The sequence below is a fragment of the Argopecten irradians genome, chromosome 12 (assembly GCF_041381155.1).
Source record: "Argopecten irradians isolate NY chromosome 12, Ai_NY, whole genome shotgun sequence".
NCBI classification, from domain to species: Eukaryota; Metazoa; Mollusca; class Bivalvia; order Pectinida; family Pectinidae; genus Argopecten; species Argopecten irradians.
This window is the reverse complement of record NC_091145.1, coordinates 679,643-702,467: the sequence shown is the minus strand read 5'-3', so window position 1 is coordinate 702,467 and position 22,825 is coordinate 679,643. Positions and strand designations below refer to the sequence as shown.

General features: G+C 34.6%; 1 protein-coding gene across 1 annotated transcript; it reads right to left on the bottom strand.

Moving 5' to 3' along the window:
* Window positions 1-203: 203 nt before the first annotated feature.
* Window positions 204-21,225, bottom strand: LOC138336520 (uncharacterized). Its single transcript, XM_069286027.1, has 7 exons — window positions 21,214-21,225; window positions 20,203-20,387; window positions 19,883-19,997; window positions 13,387-13,457; window positions 5,038-5,100; window positions 4,055-4,216; window positions 204-410 (listed from the first exon to the last, which is right to left on the bottom strand). Exons 1-7 carry the CDS (start codon window positions 21,223-21,225, stop codon window positions 215-217), a joined length of 804 nt encoding a protein of 267 aa, XP_069142128.1. The 3' UTR covers window positions 204-214.
* Window positions 21,226-22,825: the final 1,600 nt, after the last annotated feature.

The window sequence follows — 22,825 nt, the reverse complement described above, 5'->3', positions numbered from 1 at the left end:
GAGACAATCATGCGACGTCATATATTAGATTATGACGTCAAAACTAAATGTGACGACATGATAATGGTTTTACACATGTGACTTACGATATTATAACATGGCCGTATGACATGGCTGGACGGGCCAGTTATATGATAGATATGATTTCAGTATAAGAAACAATTTCTGTCTAATGAATATTAATTTATTATCATTTTCTTTACACTGATGATCTCTAGCCGCGTGTTAGTGTGTCGGATATTGGACATCCATATCTACAACACGTACAATACCGATACGTGTAGATATTAAACTTCTCCTTCTGGAATTTCCCTGTGGATGTGTTGAAGCAATAAATCGGGATTGTGTAAACTCTTCGTACATCCGGGCGACAGAAAAATAATGGTCGTCTAACTAACTGACATGATCGACTGAAAAATAGAACAAACATCATTTTAGTCTAACTACATCAAATCACCTGGATCATTGCAGTATTATTTGTTTATATGACATTAATAGCCACCACTGTTGTAGAAGTTACAATATTTATACCCGGAAAATATTACAATTGGCAGTTAAATGGATGGTCGTCTCTCATTGATGTTAAACTAAGCAGTTGTAAACATGGATTGATCTTGATCAAAAGATTGGTGTATTTCTGAATTCCTGTTATACTAAGTAGATGTAAACATGAATTGACTTGATCAAAAGATTTTGAGTATTTCTGAATTCCTGAATCACAACATACAATTAATAATCTTCACCGATAAAATCTAAAATGGTGCCCGGTATAGTTGTGGGGTTTCTCCAAAACGGAATACCAACAAAAGGGACCAAGGGAAACTACATAAAACAGCTGAAAGACACTTTCAGTACTGTCTATTAGTGATAACAAACTGCAAATGTCAAAATCAGAGATAAGTGTTAATCGGATTTTTAAAAATAAAAACACCATTTATTTTTGCTATGTTCAGAAATAAGATAAACTTGCTCACCTATTGCTATTTTTTCTGCATTGAAGCACTTTTAGAGAATGTAATTAAATATAATCAATGCATATTTGAAACATTTACCAAATCATTGTTTCATTTCAAATTTTTTGAGCTAGATTATGACCCTCTGGACAGCAAAAACATTTATTAGTGTTTCAAAAATTAAAAATTAAGACTCCTCACCAATCCCAGCCATAATATTTTTTGCCTAAATATGCAAATTTCTTTCATACCTACGGGTGTAATACTGGCTGGTCTAGGGCAATACACTCATGTCGCCTGAGGCTGTATTGCATGGCTACCCATGCAATAAATCCTCGTGACGTCACGGCGTCAACGAAAGTACTATTTCCTCGGTAAAATTTTCACATTTTTTTCACAAACTTGACTGGTTTTACTATGAAAGATGCAATCAACGAAAGGTGGTGTTCAAGCTTATGTTAAAAATCCCATAGAAACTGCCCACAGCCCAATTTTCTTGAAACTTTGCATATTGAAAGTACTACGAGTTGTCCCTTTAAAATGACACTTTTTTTTCATTTTGTGATTTTAAAAAGGCCCAAATGGCCTGAATTCTCTGTAGTCATTTTCATTAAAACTACCTGTACAAATATGCCAAAAAAGGTTAGCCTTTGTTAAATATTCAACATTTTTTATTCATAAATCATTTGAGTAGATTGTATACTTTATATTTAAGTCATTTCTTTTAGATTTTTAACGAAAAACTTTGTTTGAAATAATATTTTTTTACGAAAAAGTAACACTTTTTGGAAAAAAACGAAAACGAAACATTGCTCTTTGTCATCTCATTTCACCCTGTTACTGGTTTTGTCCACAATTTTACCCCCATTTAAAAATACTCCCAAGACATCTTCTGTCTATTTGTAAATTAGTTTCAAAATTAAAATCCGGGAAAACTAGTTTTGAGTGACTTAAAAATAGAGAGTGCATGTAGCAACGGACGCTTCTTTGTTAGTATACCTAGTTATACATTTCCTGTTTATGATTCCAGAGTCCGATATAAGTAAAAATCAGTGTACAGTAATAATTTTCATTGCTAAATACCATGGTTACACCTTTTAAAATATTGGTTACCATGGTAACAAAACGCAGGCCTCTGATTGGCTGAAATTTAAATGATGTCAGAATTAAGTGAAAATTGGTATATAGAGGTTACGAGGTATGCTGAATAACATGGTAACACTTTCAAAAAGATTGGTTGCCATGGAAACAAAATGGAGGCCTCTGATTGGTTGAAATTTAGATATTGTCAGATTTAAGTGAAAATTGGTATATATGGGTTATAAAATATGCTGAACAGCATGGAATCCCTTTTTAAAAGATTGGTTGCCATGGAAACAAAATGGAGGTCTCTGATTGGTTGAAACTTACATATTATTAGGTTTTAGTGAAAATTGGTACATATCGATTATGGAGTATGCCGAATGAGATAGTAACAGTTTTAAATACATTGTTTCGAAATAAAAGCCGTCTGATTGCTCAAAATTAAGATTGTAGCCTTTAAGGTGCCGGTATTATTTCTAAATTATACATGTTTTATTTGAAAATCACATTTAACTCTGTTTCCCTCTTTCAATCATTTTTAATTCAATTTAAAATAGGTTCTATCTACATAAGAGAGATGAATAATCTTAATTTGTATCTTTTGCGTTTAAGCTGCTGACGAAAACATATTTCTTTTCAATGATCATTTGATTTCTGATATGAAAAGAGAAACTATTTGTTTCACCCAAGAGCATATCCAGTTGCCAGTTTTATTATGGTGTCTATGATCAATTTTAAATTAATGGTCAACTAGGGCAAATATAGATTTATTAGAAAATTCCCCTCGTTACATTTCAGCCAATGACAGGCTATTTTCCCGGATTTCATTTTTTTTGAAAATGTGTCTGTTATAGAATTATACCTTTAGCATGTTTTTAAAATGGTTTAAAAGTGTGGACAAAATTGATATCATGCCAAATACTTCGAGCAAACCCAATATCCTCCATTTTTATCCTGACAAAAATTTCAGTTTTTTTTGCTTCAAAATCAATTCGTCGTAAAAATAATTCGTAAATATCATTATAAATGGATATGAAATATAGAATGAAGTATCTTTTATTAACAAAAATAATTAAAAAACAAAAATTATGTTCAAAAGATGGACACAATGGGTCCCCTTGCCACATACCCAAAGTAATTTTAGAAAACATCATTTTAGGCCCTTTATGCCTTTTTAAAACATACAAAATCAATAAAAAGCACATAAAAAGTAGTTATGTTCCTAGACCTTTTACACTGCAAAATTTGAAAAAAAATCGGCGCGTGGGCGGATTCTGCAACCCCGCCTTTGTGTTGAAAACAACACGTAACTTTTCAAATGTGGAAAATTGACTTGCAGTCGTGATTTTCTTCGAATTTATTTCAAAATGGCGGGATATTATGCGGGGTATGAAAGAAAAATACTCTTTCATAAGTGGATATGAAGGATAGGGATATTCTACCCTCGGAATCACAAAATGTTGCAAAACCCTCGGCAAGCCTCGGGTTTTACTACATTTTGTGACCCTCGGGTAGAATATCCCTATCCTTTATGTCCACAATACAATATGCACAACAACGGACCAAAAAAGTATATATATGATATTCCAGGGATATTTCATGGAAAGACACGTTACCTAATCGTTTCGCATTGCTAACATGTAGACGTATCACCATAAAACTCGAAAAGTGATTTTAATGGCCCATCATTTGATAGCAATGTGTTAAATATTGACAAATGGTTCACAAAATGCAATTTTAAGTTGTGTTCTTTTAGAATTTGAAAAATAGTATCAAGAAATTAAGGTATAAGAATACATCTTTAAGAATATGTTTATCAAGATTTTCAGCTGACCAACTAGAATATATGTGGCGTTGGGATGATACATGTTTATTCAGAGAAAAAGAACATTTTCTTTGTAAACTACTGTCCTATTATATTATGTGATTTTGTGATATTTTCAAAAACCAATACTTGCGACTGAAGGCCAAGGAAGGTGGAAGCTTTTAGATTTGTATGATCCTTTTTGTACACTTACTAAACACACTGCATTGTGGGGTATTTGAAGTTACGCCAGGGGAGTGGTGTTAGACATAACCGTCCACCAAATATAAACCAATGTCGCGGCTGGATGTGGGTCGGCTTCTCTGGACACAGGTCAACCCAACCCTCGGTGTTACTTACCCAGGTCTTTATATCTCTGTAAGGTAACAAGTTGGTTAAACTTTTCTCGGCATAATTTCCGTCCGATACTTTACAAACCTATGTTAACTTATGAAATATTTCATAAAACTAGTTTTTGTTATGCTGGCTAAGATAAATACTCTAAATGCAACGTCAGCTTTCGGAAATATGAAGATTTCTAACTTATGCTAGAGTGACTTAAACATATAATAAAGGGAAAATAATTAAAGGCCCACTACCTTTACGAACACAAAAAATGAAGTTTCTTAAAAACAATATTACTACACGAAAAAAGTATATCAATGGCCTAAGAGGATGTTATAACACAGACTTAATGCAAGATTCCCTGCGTAATCTATGTTAACAGTGAAAATTCATTTCGCTGTTTTGCCGTCTGGCGCAGTGATAAGCAACCGACGCGCGGTAACTAGGATGACGACAGAAAACATAAAACGACCCGAGTTATATAAATTAGCACTGAATCTATTTAAATTAGGTTGTTTGGAAGGTGATGGTAAGTGCAGTATTAACGGTAAGTAAATAACTCGTTTAACATTCCCATTTTATTAAAAATCAAAAGTCGTTTCGGAAACGTAGTGGGCCTTTAAGAGTACGACGTTAAGTTAATTGCAGTTCGCTATGAGCATCCGTATTTAATTTGTCTGTATCGAAAATTCATTTGAATATTTATATTTGGGTTTTACATTCATAGTGATATCATGAAGAGAATATATATTATTCCTGATAATCCAAAATGTGACTGATAATAGTTTTTAAATGGAGCTGACACGTTGTATAATTCAAACAAACAATACAAACAAGATGATTAGCACTTACACGGCGGTAGCTGCTTCGCCTTCTTTGATGCTCTGTTTATTTGCACCGCTGCGTTTGAATACCCTGAGAATACAAACATACGATTTTAACAGTTTCAACCAAGTTTAACATTTCAAAAGTGTTAAACTCAGAGTAACACTGGATGTATTTCTTGAAAAAGAATCATTGAGGAGGAATTTATTCCCTTTCCAAGACTATTTATACTAAACAAGGAAACCATTTCTTGATTTTATAAAGCACAACATATATAACATCATTTATCATCATTAAACGGCCATCTTTCAATTCAATAATTCTTCCTCTGGGAGACTGATAGATAACGAGCTATGGTTGTTGTTTGTAACAACTCAGAGATTCGATCTGACAATCAAAAACAGTATGGTAACACAAACACCTCCCAGCAGGGTGGGGTTAATGAGCTAAACAATACCAGACCTGGGGGGAGTGGGGAAGGGCGAGGAGGAGGGGGGGGGGCACAGAAAAAGTCTGGTGGATTTCGTACCAACACCCCCAGAATACTATTGGAATTACATGAAATGACACTGTTCTTATGGTACAAAATGTACGTATAAACATGCATATGCATTATGTGGAGGACAACATACCCAAACTAAGTGTAAACGAATGTCAAAGGGACCGCCTGGTTACCATAACCAGTAAGTGTGTAGATGCTTTATTCCCTTGGGAGATCACCGATAATAGTCGTCCTATTAGAAAAAAAGAGCAATCCCCCTAGTCAGATAGCACATGAATTATTAGAGGGTTTTGAATTAGGTTTTCCAATACAGTACAGTGGTCCTCGGTTACCAAGATTTTCAAACAAGAGGCCCAAGAGGCCTTGACGGTCACCTGTATGCTGCTACAGAAAAGCATTACAAAGTTGGTTCAAATCTGTAAAAAGTATTTACGAATTAGAATAAACTTTAAAGTTGAACCTTTTAGAATTTTTATTTTTTGTTTTTCATTTTGATAGTGTATTATGTTACCAAACCTTATGCTTAAAATTCCAATTTGCTTTGCCAATGTTAAACAACAAAACCAAATAAGAAGTCAGTCAATGTCAGTCATTTCATAAATTTCACTTTTTAATCTATGAAGATTATTTGGTTCCATCAAATCTGTGAATTCAGAATAAGATTTTTGAAGTTTTAGCCTATTTGACCCCTTTTGGCCCCGCCCCTCTGGCCCCTGGGGGTCGGCCTGAGGCCTGGACAAATACGGATATGGTGTTAAATTCTATTTCAGGCTAATAATTCTAACCCAGTTTGACTAATTTCCAATGAAAACAAAGCAAATAATGTTCATAAATGTGTTTTTCCTATATAAACTATAGTAAATTTGACGCCCTACCCAGGGGAAAATCTGAGATCCCAGGGCGATGAGATTCACATTTTTTGTAAAGGGCCTTAAGACCTTCCAATCTATGAAGAGTATCAGGTTCCATCAAATCTGTGAATTCAGAAGAAGATTTTTGAAGTTTTAGCCTATTTGACCCTTTTTTGGCCCCGCCCCTAAGGCCCCTGGAGGTCAGCCAGGACCAATATGGTTATGACGATAAAATGCTATCTCAGGCTAAACATTCTAACCCAGTTTTACTAATTTCCTATGAAAAATAAGCAAAAAACATTCATATATGTGTTTTTCCTATATAAACTATAGTTAACTTGACCCCCTCCCCAGGGGGAAACATGAGACCCCAGGGTCATATAATTCACAATTTTTGTAAATGACCTTAAGACCTTTCCATCTATGAAGAGTATTTGATTCTACCAGTTCCAGAATTTTAGAAGAAGATTTTTGAAGTTTTAGCCTATTTGACCCCTTTTGGCCCCGCCCCTAAGGCCCCTGGGAGTCAGTCATGGAAAATTTGTTAATAGAATTCAATGGCCATTTCATAGGGATAATTCTGACTACATTTGACTAATTTTCTATTATAAATGACCAAGTAATGCTCCAAAATGTGTTTTCACTATATAAACTATAGTAAACTTAACCCCCTCCCCAGGGGGAAACCTGAGGGCCTTGAGACCTTTCTATCTATGAAGAGTATTTGATTCTACCACATCTGTGAGTGGAGGAGAAGATTTTATTTTATTTTTTTTTGAAATTTTAGTCAATTTTACCCCTTTTGGCCCCTCCCACAGCCCCCTGGGGGGTGGGGGTCATATAATTCACAATTTTGATTGGCCTTATGCCTTAGAAGGTTTGTGCAAAATTTCATTGAAATTGCTTCAGCGGTTTTTGAGAAGTCGAAAATGTAAATTGTTTACGAACACACGACGGACGACGTACGACGTACGACGCACGACGCACGACGCACACCGCACGACGACGGACAAAAGGCGATTAGAAAAGGTCACTTGGGACTTCGTCTCAGGTGACCTAAAAACTTAACGAACATTACGAATAATTTACAAACTGTTTGAGAATTGCTGGCCCATTTAACCCCCCTCTGCCAACACTTTGAATTTCCCGCTCTAGATTTGGTTCTCAAAAAGGAGGGGGATTTCAGAATGATATATCGCCTCTCTGTCCCTCAGGATGAATCTGTCAATGATTTTATTGATGAAAATACCTGCTCGGTCAAGTATTCTAGCACAGATGACGCTGTAAAGCTAGTACAGGCATCGGGTGCAGGTGCCTTGCTAGGACAATGGATATAAAATCAGTCTTCAGACTATTGCTAGTTTCATCGGGGGATTTGGATTTATTAGGTTTTCAAGTTGGAGTTGAAATTTATTTTGATAAATGTTTCCCAATGGGGGCAAGCATTAGTTGTGCCATATTTGAAAAGTTTTCGACTATTTTAGAATGGCCAGTGCGGGAAACCAGAGGTTGTAGAGTTAGCGCAATTACATTACTCAGATGATTTTCTATTTGGAGGTAAGCAGGTACCTCCCAGTGTAGAGACGGAGTGCAATCATTTATAGGCCATGGGCTAGGAGGGTCCCACATGCACCCCCCAAACCTCCAAACCAATATTTTTCTTAACCCTTATGACCCACTGATCACAAATCAAAATGTTAAAATTGCATAAGTTGGGATGAACTTCCGGTTATGTCGTCATCAAGATGGCCGCCATCACGAATTTCAATAAAAAAAGGAAAAATATTTATTACATTTTTTTTTATAACCGAAGTAGACAAATGAAGTATCAAAATGACCACAATAGAACAATAAAGACATATCAGGACCAAATAACCAAATATATGTTGTCATTTTTACGCAGGAAGTGAGAAAATAAGATTTTAAGCTCAAAAATGGTAATTTTTCAGCAAATTTTTCATATTTGTCTTCATGCAGCAAAAATATTTCCCAATAATTATTATTGATTGTAATCAGTAATTTGATCTCTTGTCAATCAGTAAAAACAACAACAAAATATATAGAAATGCAAAAGAGAATTATTGTTATACCATCAATTGGTTTACAAAGCATCACCGTTTGCGTATACAGGTCATATGATTGTGTATTTTTTCCAAACCGCCGACACTACAGTTTCCTAGTGTCTTAGAATTTCCTGAATATAACAGTGGCTATTGAAAATTTAAATCTTAACAAAGAATTTTAGGTTGGCTGAATATCAAAGTGGGACTTCAATATAATTCACTTTCATGTTCGAAATTTTGTACATTAGTAGCGTCTCAAACTGAATTATTACAGCAAAATGCCAACTAATAGCTATATGGTATCAAATTAAAACTGAGGTTATTCTGTCATACCGTTAATACCATGACACTTTCCGAAACGTTTTGTGCCTTTTAGAATGAGCACATCCAGTATTATTCCCTGTGTATAACGTCAGGAAATGTCAGATGATTACTTTACAGTGTCACATATTTCTTTCACTAGTTCTTTGTCTTCGATAGCGATGAGCTGATGAGCTGATGTGACATTGAATTACCGGGTTGCCATCGTGGTTGTAGCTTGTCAACCGTCCATGGCCAGAGTTAACATAAGAAACATCAGTTTCAGGGATGTAGGAGCTCTTCCTGTTTCCAACCTAGTGATTCAAATATCGTATATGATGTTCCAGACTATCAGATCCACATTCTGCGAAGGTTTGAGCCGGTTCTCCTTATTTCGTATGAGCCGGTTCTCCTTATTTCGTATGAAGCACAATTCCTCATTCTTGTGAACCTTCACTGACAATAGATGGCACAGGTGAGGTCATAAATGAGGTCTGCAGTGAAGGTCAACTATTTGCCAAGTCTGAAAAGCACTGTAGAAAACTTTATTTCTGGAGACTCTTCAATGGTCTCTTTACGCATACACCAGATGTGACACAACCAGCACCTTCAAGGGAGTGGGAAAAGTCAGACCAATGAAAAACATTTAACATTAATGGCCTCATTAATGACCTCGATGATATCACCTGTGTCATTTATGGTCGCACGAGGGTCCATGAGATTAATGAATGTTACTTCATACAAGTTATAGAGCTATGTGCTAAGGTGAACCAATTCCACCATTCGAATAATTTGGATCTGGTGTAGTTTCCATTATGCCGAAGAAGTCTGGAACAGCATATACGATATGTTAGAATCTGAGGGAGATCCCAAATCTCTGAACCTATTGTTCCTGATATGAACTCTGGCCAAGGATGGGTTATGAAAGATGACAGGCTAGAACAACACTGGTAATGTACTGTCACATCAGCTCATCGACTTTGAAGACAACGCTATGGCTTTCGACGAATTTGATACTGATATCTCGATTATTCTGATAATTTGGAATACCAGCTACCAGACATGCCGAGTCTCTTCAGTGGATGGAGCAGTGAGGCGAGAAAGCACGCACAATGATAATGGTTATCATTAAGAACCAGTGAAAGAAATATGTGACACTGTAGTAACCATCTAACATTTTGCCTATGCTATGCATAGAAAATAAACAATGAATGTTCTCATTTTCAAAGACACAAACGTTCTGGATAATTGATATAAACGGAAACACGGGCTTAGGTTACATTTGTTACTCTATCAGAAGGTGTTGTGCTGTAATAATTATTTTTGAGACGCTGGTCAACGTCAGCGGTTTTGAGTTCGAAAAATAGCATGTTTTTTAAATTTAATGAGGGTATATCAATAATTCTCTTTTGCTTTTCTATATATATATTTTTGTTGGTGTTTTTATTGATTTATTGATTGATAAGAGTTAAATAAAAACTGATTACGAATAATGATTTGCTGTTGGGAAACATTTTTGCTGTGTGAAGACAAATATGAAAAATTTGCTGAAAAATTACCATTTTTGAGTTTAAAATCTTATTTTCTAATTTCTTACGTACAAATCGCTACATATATTGGATTATTTGGTCCTGATATGCACTTGTTGTTCTGTTGTGATCATTTTGATACCTCATTTGTCTACTTCAGTTGAAAATGTGAATGATATGAATATTTTTCATTTTCAGTGAAATTCGTGATGGTGGCCATTTTGAGGACGTCATAATTGGAAGTTCATCCCAACTTATGAAATGTTAACATTTTGATTTGTGATCAGTGGGTTATAAGGGTTAAGAAAAATATTGGTTCGGAGGTTTGGGGGGTTGGTGGGGGTGCATGTGGGACCCTCCTAGCCCATGGCCTATTAAGGATGTATTTCCAGCGCTAGGAGTGCTCCTAGCGGCGAATAAAACAGTAGGCCCATGTACTGTGCTAGCATTCTTTGGGGTTGAATTTGACACGGTCAAATTGTTACTTCGTTTGCCCTTAGAAAAATTATCAAATCTCAGAGAACAAATCCTCCAGCTACGGTCATCAAAAAAGGTTACATTAGAGCAACTCCAATCAATACTCGATTCCCTCCAATTTGTATGTAGCATAGTACGGCCTGGAAGGGCTTTCTGTAGAAGGCTTATTGATGCTACAAGGGGATCAAAAAATCCTATTATATGATTAGGGTGACACAGGAAATTAAGGCTGACCTGAATGAATGGCTGGAATTCAGAATATAATGGGGTATTAGTGATGCCAAAAAATTCTGGACTCCAAGCAGTATGTTAGAACTTTTCACTAACAGTGCAGGGGGAGTGTGTAGGGTTTTAGTATATATTTTCAAAAGGAATGGGCTTTTGGTCAGTGGCCGCATTAGTGGGAGGCTACATCGCAACTTAGGAACATTACTTTTCTACAACTCTTTCCTGTTAGAACAGCCCTTGATATCTTGGGTAAAAGGCTAAAAAAATTAAAAAGTGCTGTTCCGTATATTAAAAAGCAAACCGCTATAGACCCCCTGGTTATGGTTTTAGTCCGTAGCATAGTAGTTAGTTGCTTAAAATTCAATATCGTATTAAGAGCAGAACATAAACCTGGTCGTGTTAATACAAGTACCGATGATATTTCTCGCCAACAGTAATTACCCATGCTATTTCTCGCCAACAGTAATTACCCATGCTATTTCTCGCCAACAGTAATTACCCATGCTATTTCTCACCAACAGTAATTACCCATGCTATTTCTCGCCAACAGTAATTACCGATGCTATTTCTCACCAACAGTAATTACCGATGCTATTTCTCACCAATAGTAATTACCGATGCTATTTCTCGCCAACAGTAATTACCCATGCTATTTCTCGCCAACAGTAATTACCCATGCTATTTCTCGCCAACAGTAATTACTCATGCTATTTCTCGCAAACAGTAATTACCCATGCTATTTCTCGCCAACAGTAATTACCGATGCTATTTCTCGCCAACTGTAATTACCGATGCTATTTCTCGCCAACAGTAATTACCCTTGCTATTTCTCGCCAACAGTAATTACCGATGCTATTTCTCGCCAACAGTAATTGCCGATGCTATTTCTCGCCAATACCGATGCTATTTCTCGCCAACAGTAATTGCCAATGCTATTTCTCACCAACAGTCATTACCCATGCTTTTTCTCGCCAACAGTAATTGCCGATGCTATTTCTCGCCAACAGTAATTACCGATGCTATTTCTCACCAACAGTAATTACCCATGCTATTTCTCGCCAACAGTAATTACCGATGCTATTTCTCGCCAACAGTAATTGCCGATGCTATTTCTCGCCAACAGTAATTACCGATGCTATTTCTCACCAACAGTAATTACCGATGCTATTTCTCGCCAACAGTAATTACCGATGCTATTTCTCGCCAACAGTAATTGCCGATGCTATTTCTCGCCAACAGTAATTGCCGATGCTATTTCTCGACAACAGTGGGAAAAGTTTAGACTCCTATCACCAAACGCACATCCTCTAATAGCAGAGATTCCTACCCATGAGATTTAAATGCGTGGGTGACTTGCCTCTAGAGAACTCATTTGCAAAGGGAACATGGTCAAATTATCAAAATGCATTCAATCAATTTGAGTTGTATCTGACAATGTGTGGGCTCGTCGAAATATGATCAATGCTTATAAAATATTTATGCAATTATATAGCTTTTCTATCGCTACGACAGCGATCGGCATCTACCATTAGAACTTATGTTAGTGCTATCAGCTGCTGTCACCCTTGCTTTTTATGGTTTATGGAGATCACAGCTATAACGAGGAAATCTGCAGGTTCTCGAGCTTTAAAGGATTTAAAGGATTCAGTTTATGCTGAAAATGGCTTCATTAGCACGTGTAGAAACCTCTCCGTGTCGCGCGCGACCGGAATAACTTATAATCCGTCGATATCGAGGTCAAATTTTCTCACCGCCAGATTATGCATATTTTCTAGCCCTAAACTGGAAGTGACGTTATAATAGTCCGTGGCTTATAGCACTACTATAACCACAGGCGTTTGGCTTTAAAGACATTTTTCTTTCTATATGTATATGTAATACTGTGTCAAGGTCCATAACTCGGGGGGGCCGCGGTGGCCGAGTGGTTAAGATGTCCCGACATATTACCACAAGCCCTCCACCTCTGGGAAGCGGGTTCGAATCCCATGTGGGGCAGTTGCCAGGTACTGACCGTTGGCCGGTGGTTTTTCTCCGGGTACTCCGGCTTTCCTCCACCAACAAACCTGGCACGTCCTTACATGACCCTGGCTGTTAATAGGACGTAAAAAAATAAACAAACCAAATCCATAACTCGGCTGGCCTTGTAACAATACCCAATTTAAGAAAAAAGCATGATTATTAAAAACCCGTATACAATGTGACGATGGGAGTACTCTCAATCGACAGCCAGATAATTTATCTTTAATTTGGTATATGGTATAATATATAGCATGCCGTATAAATGTCACTAGGTATCAGAAAACTTCGGAAAACAGTCTGATTTCAACAGGTCGGACACTGTACATGGTGTTCTCTGATAGACACACCAGAACTCTAATGGGTAGCTCAAAAACCACAGCAAGTCAACACTTCATCTTCATACTTACCGGTTAGTTAGTTCAAGTCTAAATACAACCCATTTGTCCAACGTAGCTATTTGACATGAACTAACTATGTGTGTAGTTCATTTGTTTTCTCGGCGTTGATTGGCTCTCGGAAATTAATTGACCAATCAACGTCGAGAAAACAAATACACTACACATATACTAACATGGCGGCTAGAGACATAATTTTTTTAATCAGAAATTTCAAATGGCTAAATGTGCTATAACTGATGTGCTACTACTTATATCGACGGTCACATGAAAAGCCGATCAACTATTTTTTATGATTACTTTTGAGTAAAGTTAGTCGTACAATAACTTTGGCTCGAATGTAAATAACTAAAAGTGTGGAAAAAACACCGATGATTGATCATTACAAACATTGTGTTGTGTGTTGCTAATCGAATTAATTGTGATACATTTATAACAATGTTGTAATGGGTTTCAAATTTATTTTTGATATTATAAAGATCAAAATGTTGAGATATTAAGCAAAACAACTATCTTTTCAGACAATATCCGAGTAGATAAACCGATATAGATCTATAAGTAGCTATAGCCATACCTTTGGTTTGATGGTTATGTAATACCTGGACCAGGATGTTGTTTACCTGTACACAACGCCATTCATCGAACTCACCTGTAATTACCAAGCAATTTGCTAGTCGATGGACTATATCGGGTATTGCTTTTATATTGTCTTACTGTCAATCAGGTCAATTAGGACATCCGTTAACTGGATTGTGATTTGAATTATGGAAACCCCGTACATCTATGCTCAAGGGTTTTTATTGTCACCTCCATTTTTAAAATGAAGATGTAAAAGCAAATGGAAAATATCCCTGATCATACCTACGAATATATATTACATATTTATATGTATTTCACGGGTAAAACAATAATTGAAGTCGACTTATTCAGAAACAAAAATTGTTATAAGAACTATTTAAACTAAAGGTTTAACTTTAAAAAGTATTCCAGTCAAGTACTGCAATAACGGAATCGTCGCATAAAGCAATCGTCCGTAATTTCTAAGATAATAGTAAGAATTCTAAGCATGTATTTTCACCGTTTCGAATCAATTTACATGTATAGTCATACACGAAGGGTTACAGCATTACCACTCTAAATATACTTATTTAAGTATCACTAAGTATATTTTCAAAAGGTACACGATATTATATCTATTTACATGATGCCTGTATATAAATAATTTCATTTTTTATTTTAACACTTTATGTGGATACTTTTTGGATTATACGATAAATGTTCATATATCATACTATTAAATCTCGGTATGATATACAAAACGGTCGACAATGAATATACTATTTCAAGGATTTAGTATAATTTTGAAATAATGAATTTAAATCTGCACGTATACTGTAATTTATAAACATATATCACAAATATCATTGATGTATTTCTGGTTTTTTTTTTAGTAAACGTTATGTTATGGATAAAGGCAACAATATAGATATACATATCATTTTCGGTATAAGTTCGATACTGTTACTCCAATATAACATAACTGAAAACCGTCCGCATTTTAGTTTTACTCAAAAACTGTGCCGTGTTTTCATCGTTATGTCAGAAGTTTGAAATAAAAACATGCATTCTAGATATATTCATGCTTATCTTTGTGATTTTACTCGTAAAAAGATAGTGTTACATTGTGCTGTTTTTATTACACAGAAATTTATATAATATGCTATCTAAATCCCAATCCAGACTGATCCGAACATCATTTTGATATTATATCAAATTGGACTGAATATCTAATCTAAAGTTAGATATATGCTTGTTTGAATGTTTGAAATTGTGTAAATGGAATGTTTTGAAACTGAAAATATCTACATCACAAAGCTAGAATAACCATTGACTTGAAAAACTCAAATTGTAGATTTAACATATACGTATGTGTGCTGTATACATATATAGTATTAGTCCAGTAAAGATAGAGTGTTACCCCAAAATAATTGCAACATAATTGTTTCTGTGTTTTTCATACAGATCTGACTTTGTTTTATACAAGAAAAAAAGTCGCCACATAAAAAAATTTGGGAAAGTGTTTTTCTTGACACCCCAAAAATCAGAAAATAGGGATATTTACATAATTTGCGAACTTTGAAGCCAAATATAAACTTACATGGTTGTCATGAGATACTAGAAAATCTACTTTATGGCAAGAACGTTATGAGGATAGCACAGAATGCCAAAAACATAAGTTGAAATCAACACAGGGAAAAAGTATGACATCAAGAAAATTACATAATGATGTCCTTGTAACAGCCAAATATGCTTTTGTTGGATTGTTAGGATAAAGATTTGTTATTATCGATCACCAATATCATTGATACTCATTTTGGTGGAATCTTTTAAAATAAAACTTGTTGATTAAAGGATTTAAAAGTAAAACATTTTACTTTCACTACCTGAGATAACATGGTTGCTCAAAGTTAGTCTTTTGGCCTTTTTCAAGGATGTTTTTAAGTCCAAATTGAATATGTCTTTTTATTCAAGAATTATTCAGTAAGTACCGTCTCAAGTGTTTAGATAGTTTAATATGTAGGCTATTCTCATCTAAAAGAGACAACTATATCAAGAAATCCCCAAATATAAAAGACGTGAGGTCGATCAAATCCTCATTTAGTGCCAATTTGAGTAAACTTCTCAAATTGGTTAAGTCCTTAAGTTGAAAAATCAAAAATGTGAATATCTATTTTGTGACTTATCAGATTGCAAAATTCTTTGGCAGATATTACCACCATAATGTAGCGTTCTTCATAAAGTGAGATTGAAGTTTCTTTTTGGTCAAATATTTGAATAGGTCAGTTTTTCATTTTTCCATAATGGAACCGGATGGGGGTTACACAATTTTCAATGAGATAAAGGAAATAAACAAGAGCTCAATTTCAATTTTATAGCTGAAAATCATCACAGTTCTGATTTATTTACTGACAAAATTTTATGACAAACGAATAAAGCATATTCGAAAAATTGAGATTTTTGTATTGCAGATTTATGGACTTGGACATATTTTGGTATTCAGTAAAAATTAACGTGATAGGAAGTGTTTAGTACTAAATAGGATGTCCATATGTATACCGTTTTTACAACAAATGATGAAAATAACAAGTACAAAATATACAAAAAAGGATATAACATATTTGAAAGCATTTGCTTTTTATTTTCCAAAATATTAGCTACCCAAATAGGTTTTTTGTCAAAAATCTAAGCATAAAAACACTTCAAATCGGCACGATCAGTCAACTTGACAGGTTAATATTAAGTTTTTTGTATCTAATGTTTTATCGATCATGCATTAATATCAAAGAAAAAGTAATCCTTTAAGACATAAAACATCAACTAATATTGTTCAGGGTATTATTTTATAAGTGTTTGCATCTAAAAAGAACAAAAATGGTAATGGTAGCTAAATCCAAAAGGTTTTGAGCCGTTTTCATCAATCTTTATTTCTTGGATTGACTGAAATTATTGTATCATTTCAACTTATTTGTACTAACCTAAAGTTTGTCTTACTATATACCCGATTTCATATTTCAAATATTGCAAAAGAAGCAGATATTGTACTTTTAAAGTGGTCAAAAGTGTGATTTCTTTATATTTTCTTATTTTTCGGTTGTTGAAAAAACGACTTTCCGAACATATGATTTTTGGCGACTTTCTCCATGGTAAAATACTAAGATACTCCAACCCAAGAAGCAGAAAACAAATTTTGTTGCAATTATTTGGAGGTTAGGCCTCTATTTTTCGTATTTTTACTGGACTATATTAGGCTTACCTTGTGTAGCCGCGGACTACTGTGACATCACATGTACAAGACCACGTGACCGCCTACATGTAGCTCATTATTTCTGAACCTTAGTCGATACTACCCGTAAATCACGACCAAAACCAACCGATAGCGCTAAAAGCTAGGCGATTCGTTGGATGGGACTTTATTTTTCATTCATCCAAAGCCATATTCTGACGTATTATCAAAAAAGAATTTTGGCTTCACAAATCCTTTACAGTTAGGAGATATTGCCCTGATCGCTAATGGTATAGTATGTGGGAATTGACAATCAGCGAATCAAAGACTGATCAAAGGGGAGACAACAGCACACTAGTGATTAAAAAGTCTCAGCAACCTCATATCTGTGCCATTCAGGCAATGGAATATTATCTGAGCATGCGCCCCTCAGTAGAACCCACTCCTCAATTGTTTATTCACATGAATGGGGTCCTGTTAACAAGATATCAGTTCTCGGTAATTCTTACATCATCCTTAGAATATTGTAATATCCACACTGGGCTATATCGGTCTCACAGTTTTAGGATAGGGGCAGCCACTGATGCAGCAAAAAGGGGTATCTCGGAGGAAATCAAGAAATCAGGTGGAAACTGGAACATACAGGTCTTAAATTCGTATTCAGATGATTTAAATTCTTAGTATTTGATATAAATTTTAGTTTTTTGGGATTGATTTATAATATTAGCTAGAACTCTGGTCTATCTTTAGATATTTTTAGATAGAGTCCTTGAAATACGGTTAATATATCCATGCTCTATAATCAGATAAAATCCAAAATACTAATTTTGGCAAAGTTTTTCATGGCATCCTTAAACTATCTGGATAGTTGGTTCGTCTATCGTGAGATTGGCTGGCTGTCAGGCCTCCACAAGACCAGGGGACCCCTCACTGGTAAGAAGGAGATACAGTTCATTAATGTTATCATCAGGGAGTGTTTGTCCACCGTGGACAAATATATTTATATAATTTACCCTAGGGGAGGAATCAAATATAAAGGAATATAAAAATATAGGCTGTTGTTTCTCACTCTCACTCGAAAATACTTTTGGGGTCGTTATCAATTTCCATAAGTTGTAGAATTAAAGATTGGTACCCCTATACATTCTAGTAAAATTATTCCTGTTATTAAGTTTAAATGGCACTAGCTATAGTTACAAATACGCATTGTATGCATTTTTCTCTATAATAGATATGATTAACTATTTTTTCATTTTTGTTTTAAATGGTGTGTAGCGTGTATGTAGTGCGGGGGGATGGTTCCTTACAGCAAGGTTCATTGTTTGTCGGTTTATCTTACCTATATGTTATATATAATAGCATTAGTTCTTGGTAAATAACATGTAAAATAATATCTCATTTTGACATTATAGATGTAAACACTAGGAATCTTGTAAACGTGTTATTTCATTACGACATTATAGATGTAAACACAAGAAATATTAACGTGTTATTTCATTACGACATTATCGATGTAAACACAAGAAATATTAACGTGTTATTTCATTACGACATTATAGATGTAAACACAAGAAATATTAACGTGTTATTTCATTACGACATTATCGATGTAAACACAAGAAATATTAACGTGTTATTTCATTACGACATTATAGAAGTAATCACTTGAAATCTAGTAAACGTTATTTCATTTTGACATTATAGATGTAAACACTAGGAATCTTGTAAACGTGTTATTTCATTACGACATTATAGATGTAAACACAAGAAATATTAACGTGTTATTTCATTACGACATTATCGATGTAAACACAAGAAATATTAAACGTGTTATTTCATTACGACATTATAGAAGTATAATCACTTGAAATCTAGTAAACGTTATTTCATTTTGACATTATAGATGTAAACACTAGGAATCTTGTAAACGTGTTATTTCATTACGACATTATAGACATGAACACCATCAATCTAATAACATGTTATTTCATTACTATATTATAGACATAACAAGAGGCCCAGAGGGTCTGTATTGCTCATATTTCTTTACGACATTATAGATGTAAACACCATAACTCTAATAAGAGTGTTATTTAACAACGTAATCGAATAGACGCCTTATTTTCCATCAGATAAATAATTGACATTCATTGTAACACATTCCACGTTTATCACGTTTAGACTCGGCGCTGTTTACATGTTTGTTCCTGTATGTTCTGTATATTATCAGTTTGTGTCCTTCTTCGTTAACACACGCCGCTGTCAAAAATGACGATTATCTCGTGGTGGATATGTAGAGGTGCAAGAGTTTAAAAGGAATTAGTTTGTGTTTTAGTATAAGATAACAGATGTGTGCTAAACTAATGCATGGGGACTTCAAGGGCTATGTGAGAAAAATGTGCTTTAAAGTCCTCCAATGTAACTTGCATTGAACTGCTGCTACAGGGAGGAGATTCCATTGTGTTATTGTTTGTAGGAAGAATGAGTATTTATATGTGTCCTTTTTAGCAGATATTTGTCTGAAGGAGTGTAGTTTGGAGTCTCTGGTCCTGTGATCTGCTGGTATAAGTAAGGTCTGGTGTTCGACGGCAACTATATTGTGTATTATTTTGTAGAAAAAATATCAACGTGCAACCGTTGTGTCTGTAATGTTGGCAAGTTGAGTTGACGGATCATGTTTGTAACTGAACTGGTGTCGTGATATTTGTTGTTTACGTATCTTACTGCTCTGCGTTGTTTTTTCTCTATGTTGAATTTGGCTTGTATTGTTACTTGTATATTCGCACTTAGACCTAGGTTTGGAAGTGTAAAGTTAGATATTTCTCCACTTCGCACCCGACTGTAATAAATCAATATATAGAAAATTTGATCTTTGAATTATCCTTTTTCACGGACTTTACGAGCTATTTCCCCAGTACACTAGCCGTAATAATAGTATGATAAAGTAATTGTTTAACCAATGAAAATGTACGTTCGTTAAGGAAAAATAAAATATTACGATGAAAAAACAAACAACACTTTGTAATTATCTTTAAATCACCTACTTATTGGATAACTTCAACACAGATTTGGTGGTCCTGACCATAGATGTAGTGTTGGCCCTGAACTCAGTAATAGGAAACACGGTGGCGCTCACCGGGATCTCACACGTCCTATTCAGCCTGATTGCTGCAGGCTCATCATCTTGTCCAAGGCCAACAGCCACAAGGCTCACCAGCACAGATAAACCCTGTAAAACAGGAATCAATCACCAAGACAAACTAAATATCAATTCTAGAGACCAACATATTAATGGGAATACTAAAATACATTTAATAATACCTCCATATGGCTAATAGACCTAATAACCCCTACTAATGTTTGAAATACAGGCGACTAAATTTGCATGCTATACAAATGAGCACTACATATAAACTTCGCCACAGATTTGACGTCACACGTGGCATGCTCTCCAGCTACCGCCCACATATTGTAGCGGTCTGCCGAACAGCATGGCTACTTTTTGGTAGATCCGGCCTTCGGCTGCCACTTGCCGAAGGGTTTGTCTTCTTTCATTGTCCCGTTTTACTGTTCGTGTCATATTATGTAATCGTGTTCGTTTTGTGTCTGAATAAAAGGGCAGATCGCCTTGAAAATTTGACAATTTTTTCGTCCACACGGTTTAAATCACTTCTTTATCCCATAAATACAAATCCAGTAATATTTGTTTGATATTTTATATTAACTTCTAAATCGTATCCAAAAAGAAACATATCGCAGGCTAAATATTATTGATGTGAGTCACATCATGTATTTCCTTTTGAATTTTTTTTATTAAAACTAAGCTATTGTTCGCTTTTCATTTTCTATTCTTTTATCTGACCGAAGAAATATCTATTGTATATATGTTTGATCATAATAACTAGGCTTAAGTTTGTAAATAGCTGATCAGAGGAAAACTATAAAATGAATGTATGTTAAATTAGCATTCGCTAGTACACCTGTACAATGTTATCGGTGGTATAAAACATATAACAAATATAATAAATGGATGAAAACTAAGTTCAAAGACTTACCAAAATGCTCATGTTGCAGTTCCTTTTATAAACGTTTTTCAAAAGAGTCATTTCCTTTTTATAGACACGCATATATGGACAGTTTACGATTCATTACCTTATTGATACAAATATGCATAACCGGGTTTTTTTTCCGACAATTTATTTAATATCACAAGATATATTTTTAGATCAAGAAGATTACTTATATGGCCATATGCTACACTCTGCGAAATAGCGAATAACGATACTGTTTCTAGATGAATTATCTTAATTCTATTTTGCCTTTGGTAATTTTCATATAAAAATTAATGTAAACCAATACATTTTTATGATAAACAAATCCGCGATGTTTGAATGTCATATTGTTCCCCAAAACACGGAAAATTAAAACATACCAGAAGATCAGGTTTAGTGTATTATCACATGAATTTCAGCTATCGCTCTTTTCTTTTCCTTCTAATCCTGACGTCGATTCCTTTCCTTAACATTCAGTGCATTATAATATAATTTGTTTCATTTAAAACCTTCAAATTTGTGTTATTCCCTCCTCCATTCCATCTCCTACATTTACTGTGCTCGTTTATGTACTATTATTCACAACATAAAAGCCTTATATTTAGTTGTTATTGTATGTGTGTGGATGTATATATTAGCTATATGATATTGTTATGTATGACACTAAATACATGTGGTTATTAAATAAGGGAGATAACTCCTATAGCTATATTATCAATACACCCTATAAAGGTCATATCATTAATTTAGAACTTTCTAGAATATTATCATGTATAAACATACATGTTTGTTAACATGTTGATTATAAGTAGGGATCTAGAATTATCTATTTCCAGAAAGTTCTGTGTGTTTACTTGTTTACTGTTTTTAGTTAGATATTTCTAGAAGTAGAAAGTTCTCCAATATCCTTGAATTAGGGTTTAGCTATATATACTCCAGCTGTCCAAGGCTAATCAGAACTGTAATGAGACCTGTTATGAGACATATCAAGAATTGTACAGCGCCATATAAGATTCTATTGGGAGAGCTATTGTGACTTTATCTGTGGATTATTACAACACTTTGTGTAGATTTATTCATATTCCCTGGAACTTTACAAATCATCTGTGGACATTCATTTTCCTCGTGGATTTGTGATTATTGTTAATTTGAAACCTGGAAGGATCAAGGATTATATCAGGACATTCGCATACAGATAAGTAACACTTTAAATCATCGTATTACTCTTGTACTATCACCAATTAATTTAGATATTGTAATCCATCTCTGTATAATATTGTAGTAAATTGTGTTTTGAATTTAGCTGCTGGTTTCTCATTTCTGTTATTCGTTCATGTAACAATATTTATAATTAATGTCAATGTGTGGCAAACATTAATATACATCATATTTATATGTCAGTGTAAATAATGTATAGCTTGTAAACATTAAAGAGAGTATGTGGAAGGTGGAATGAATATATCGGAATGCATCAGGTATTTACATCTATAATGTATGCATATGTTAAATATACGAGATTTTTTTCAGTATTTTTTTTCTTCTTGTATTACTTCCGAGGACGTATATAGAGTCACTTATAAATCCTTGATTACGTCCTACCACTAGACATATAATT

What these genes read in the sequence shown, in the direction of transcription:
- LOC138336520 (XM_069286027.1), bottom strand. An exon ending in AGACTTGAACTAACTAACCG is followed by an intron (nt 5,101 to 13,386) that starts GTAAGTATGAAG and finishes TTGTATTCTCAG; the next exon opens with GGTATTCAAACGCAGCGGTG. An exon ending in GGCGAAGCAGCTACCGCCGT is followed by an intron (nt 4,217 to 5,037) that starts GTAAGTGCTAAT and finishes GTTACCTTACAG; the next exon opens with AGATATAAAGACCTGGGTAA.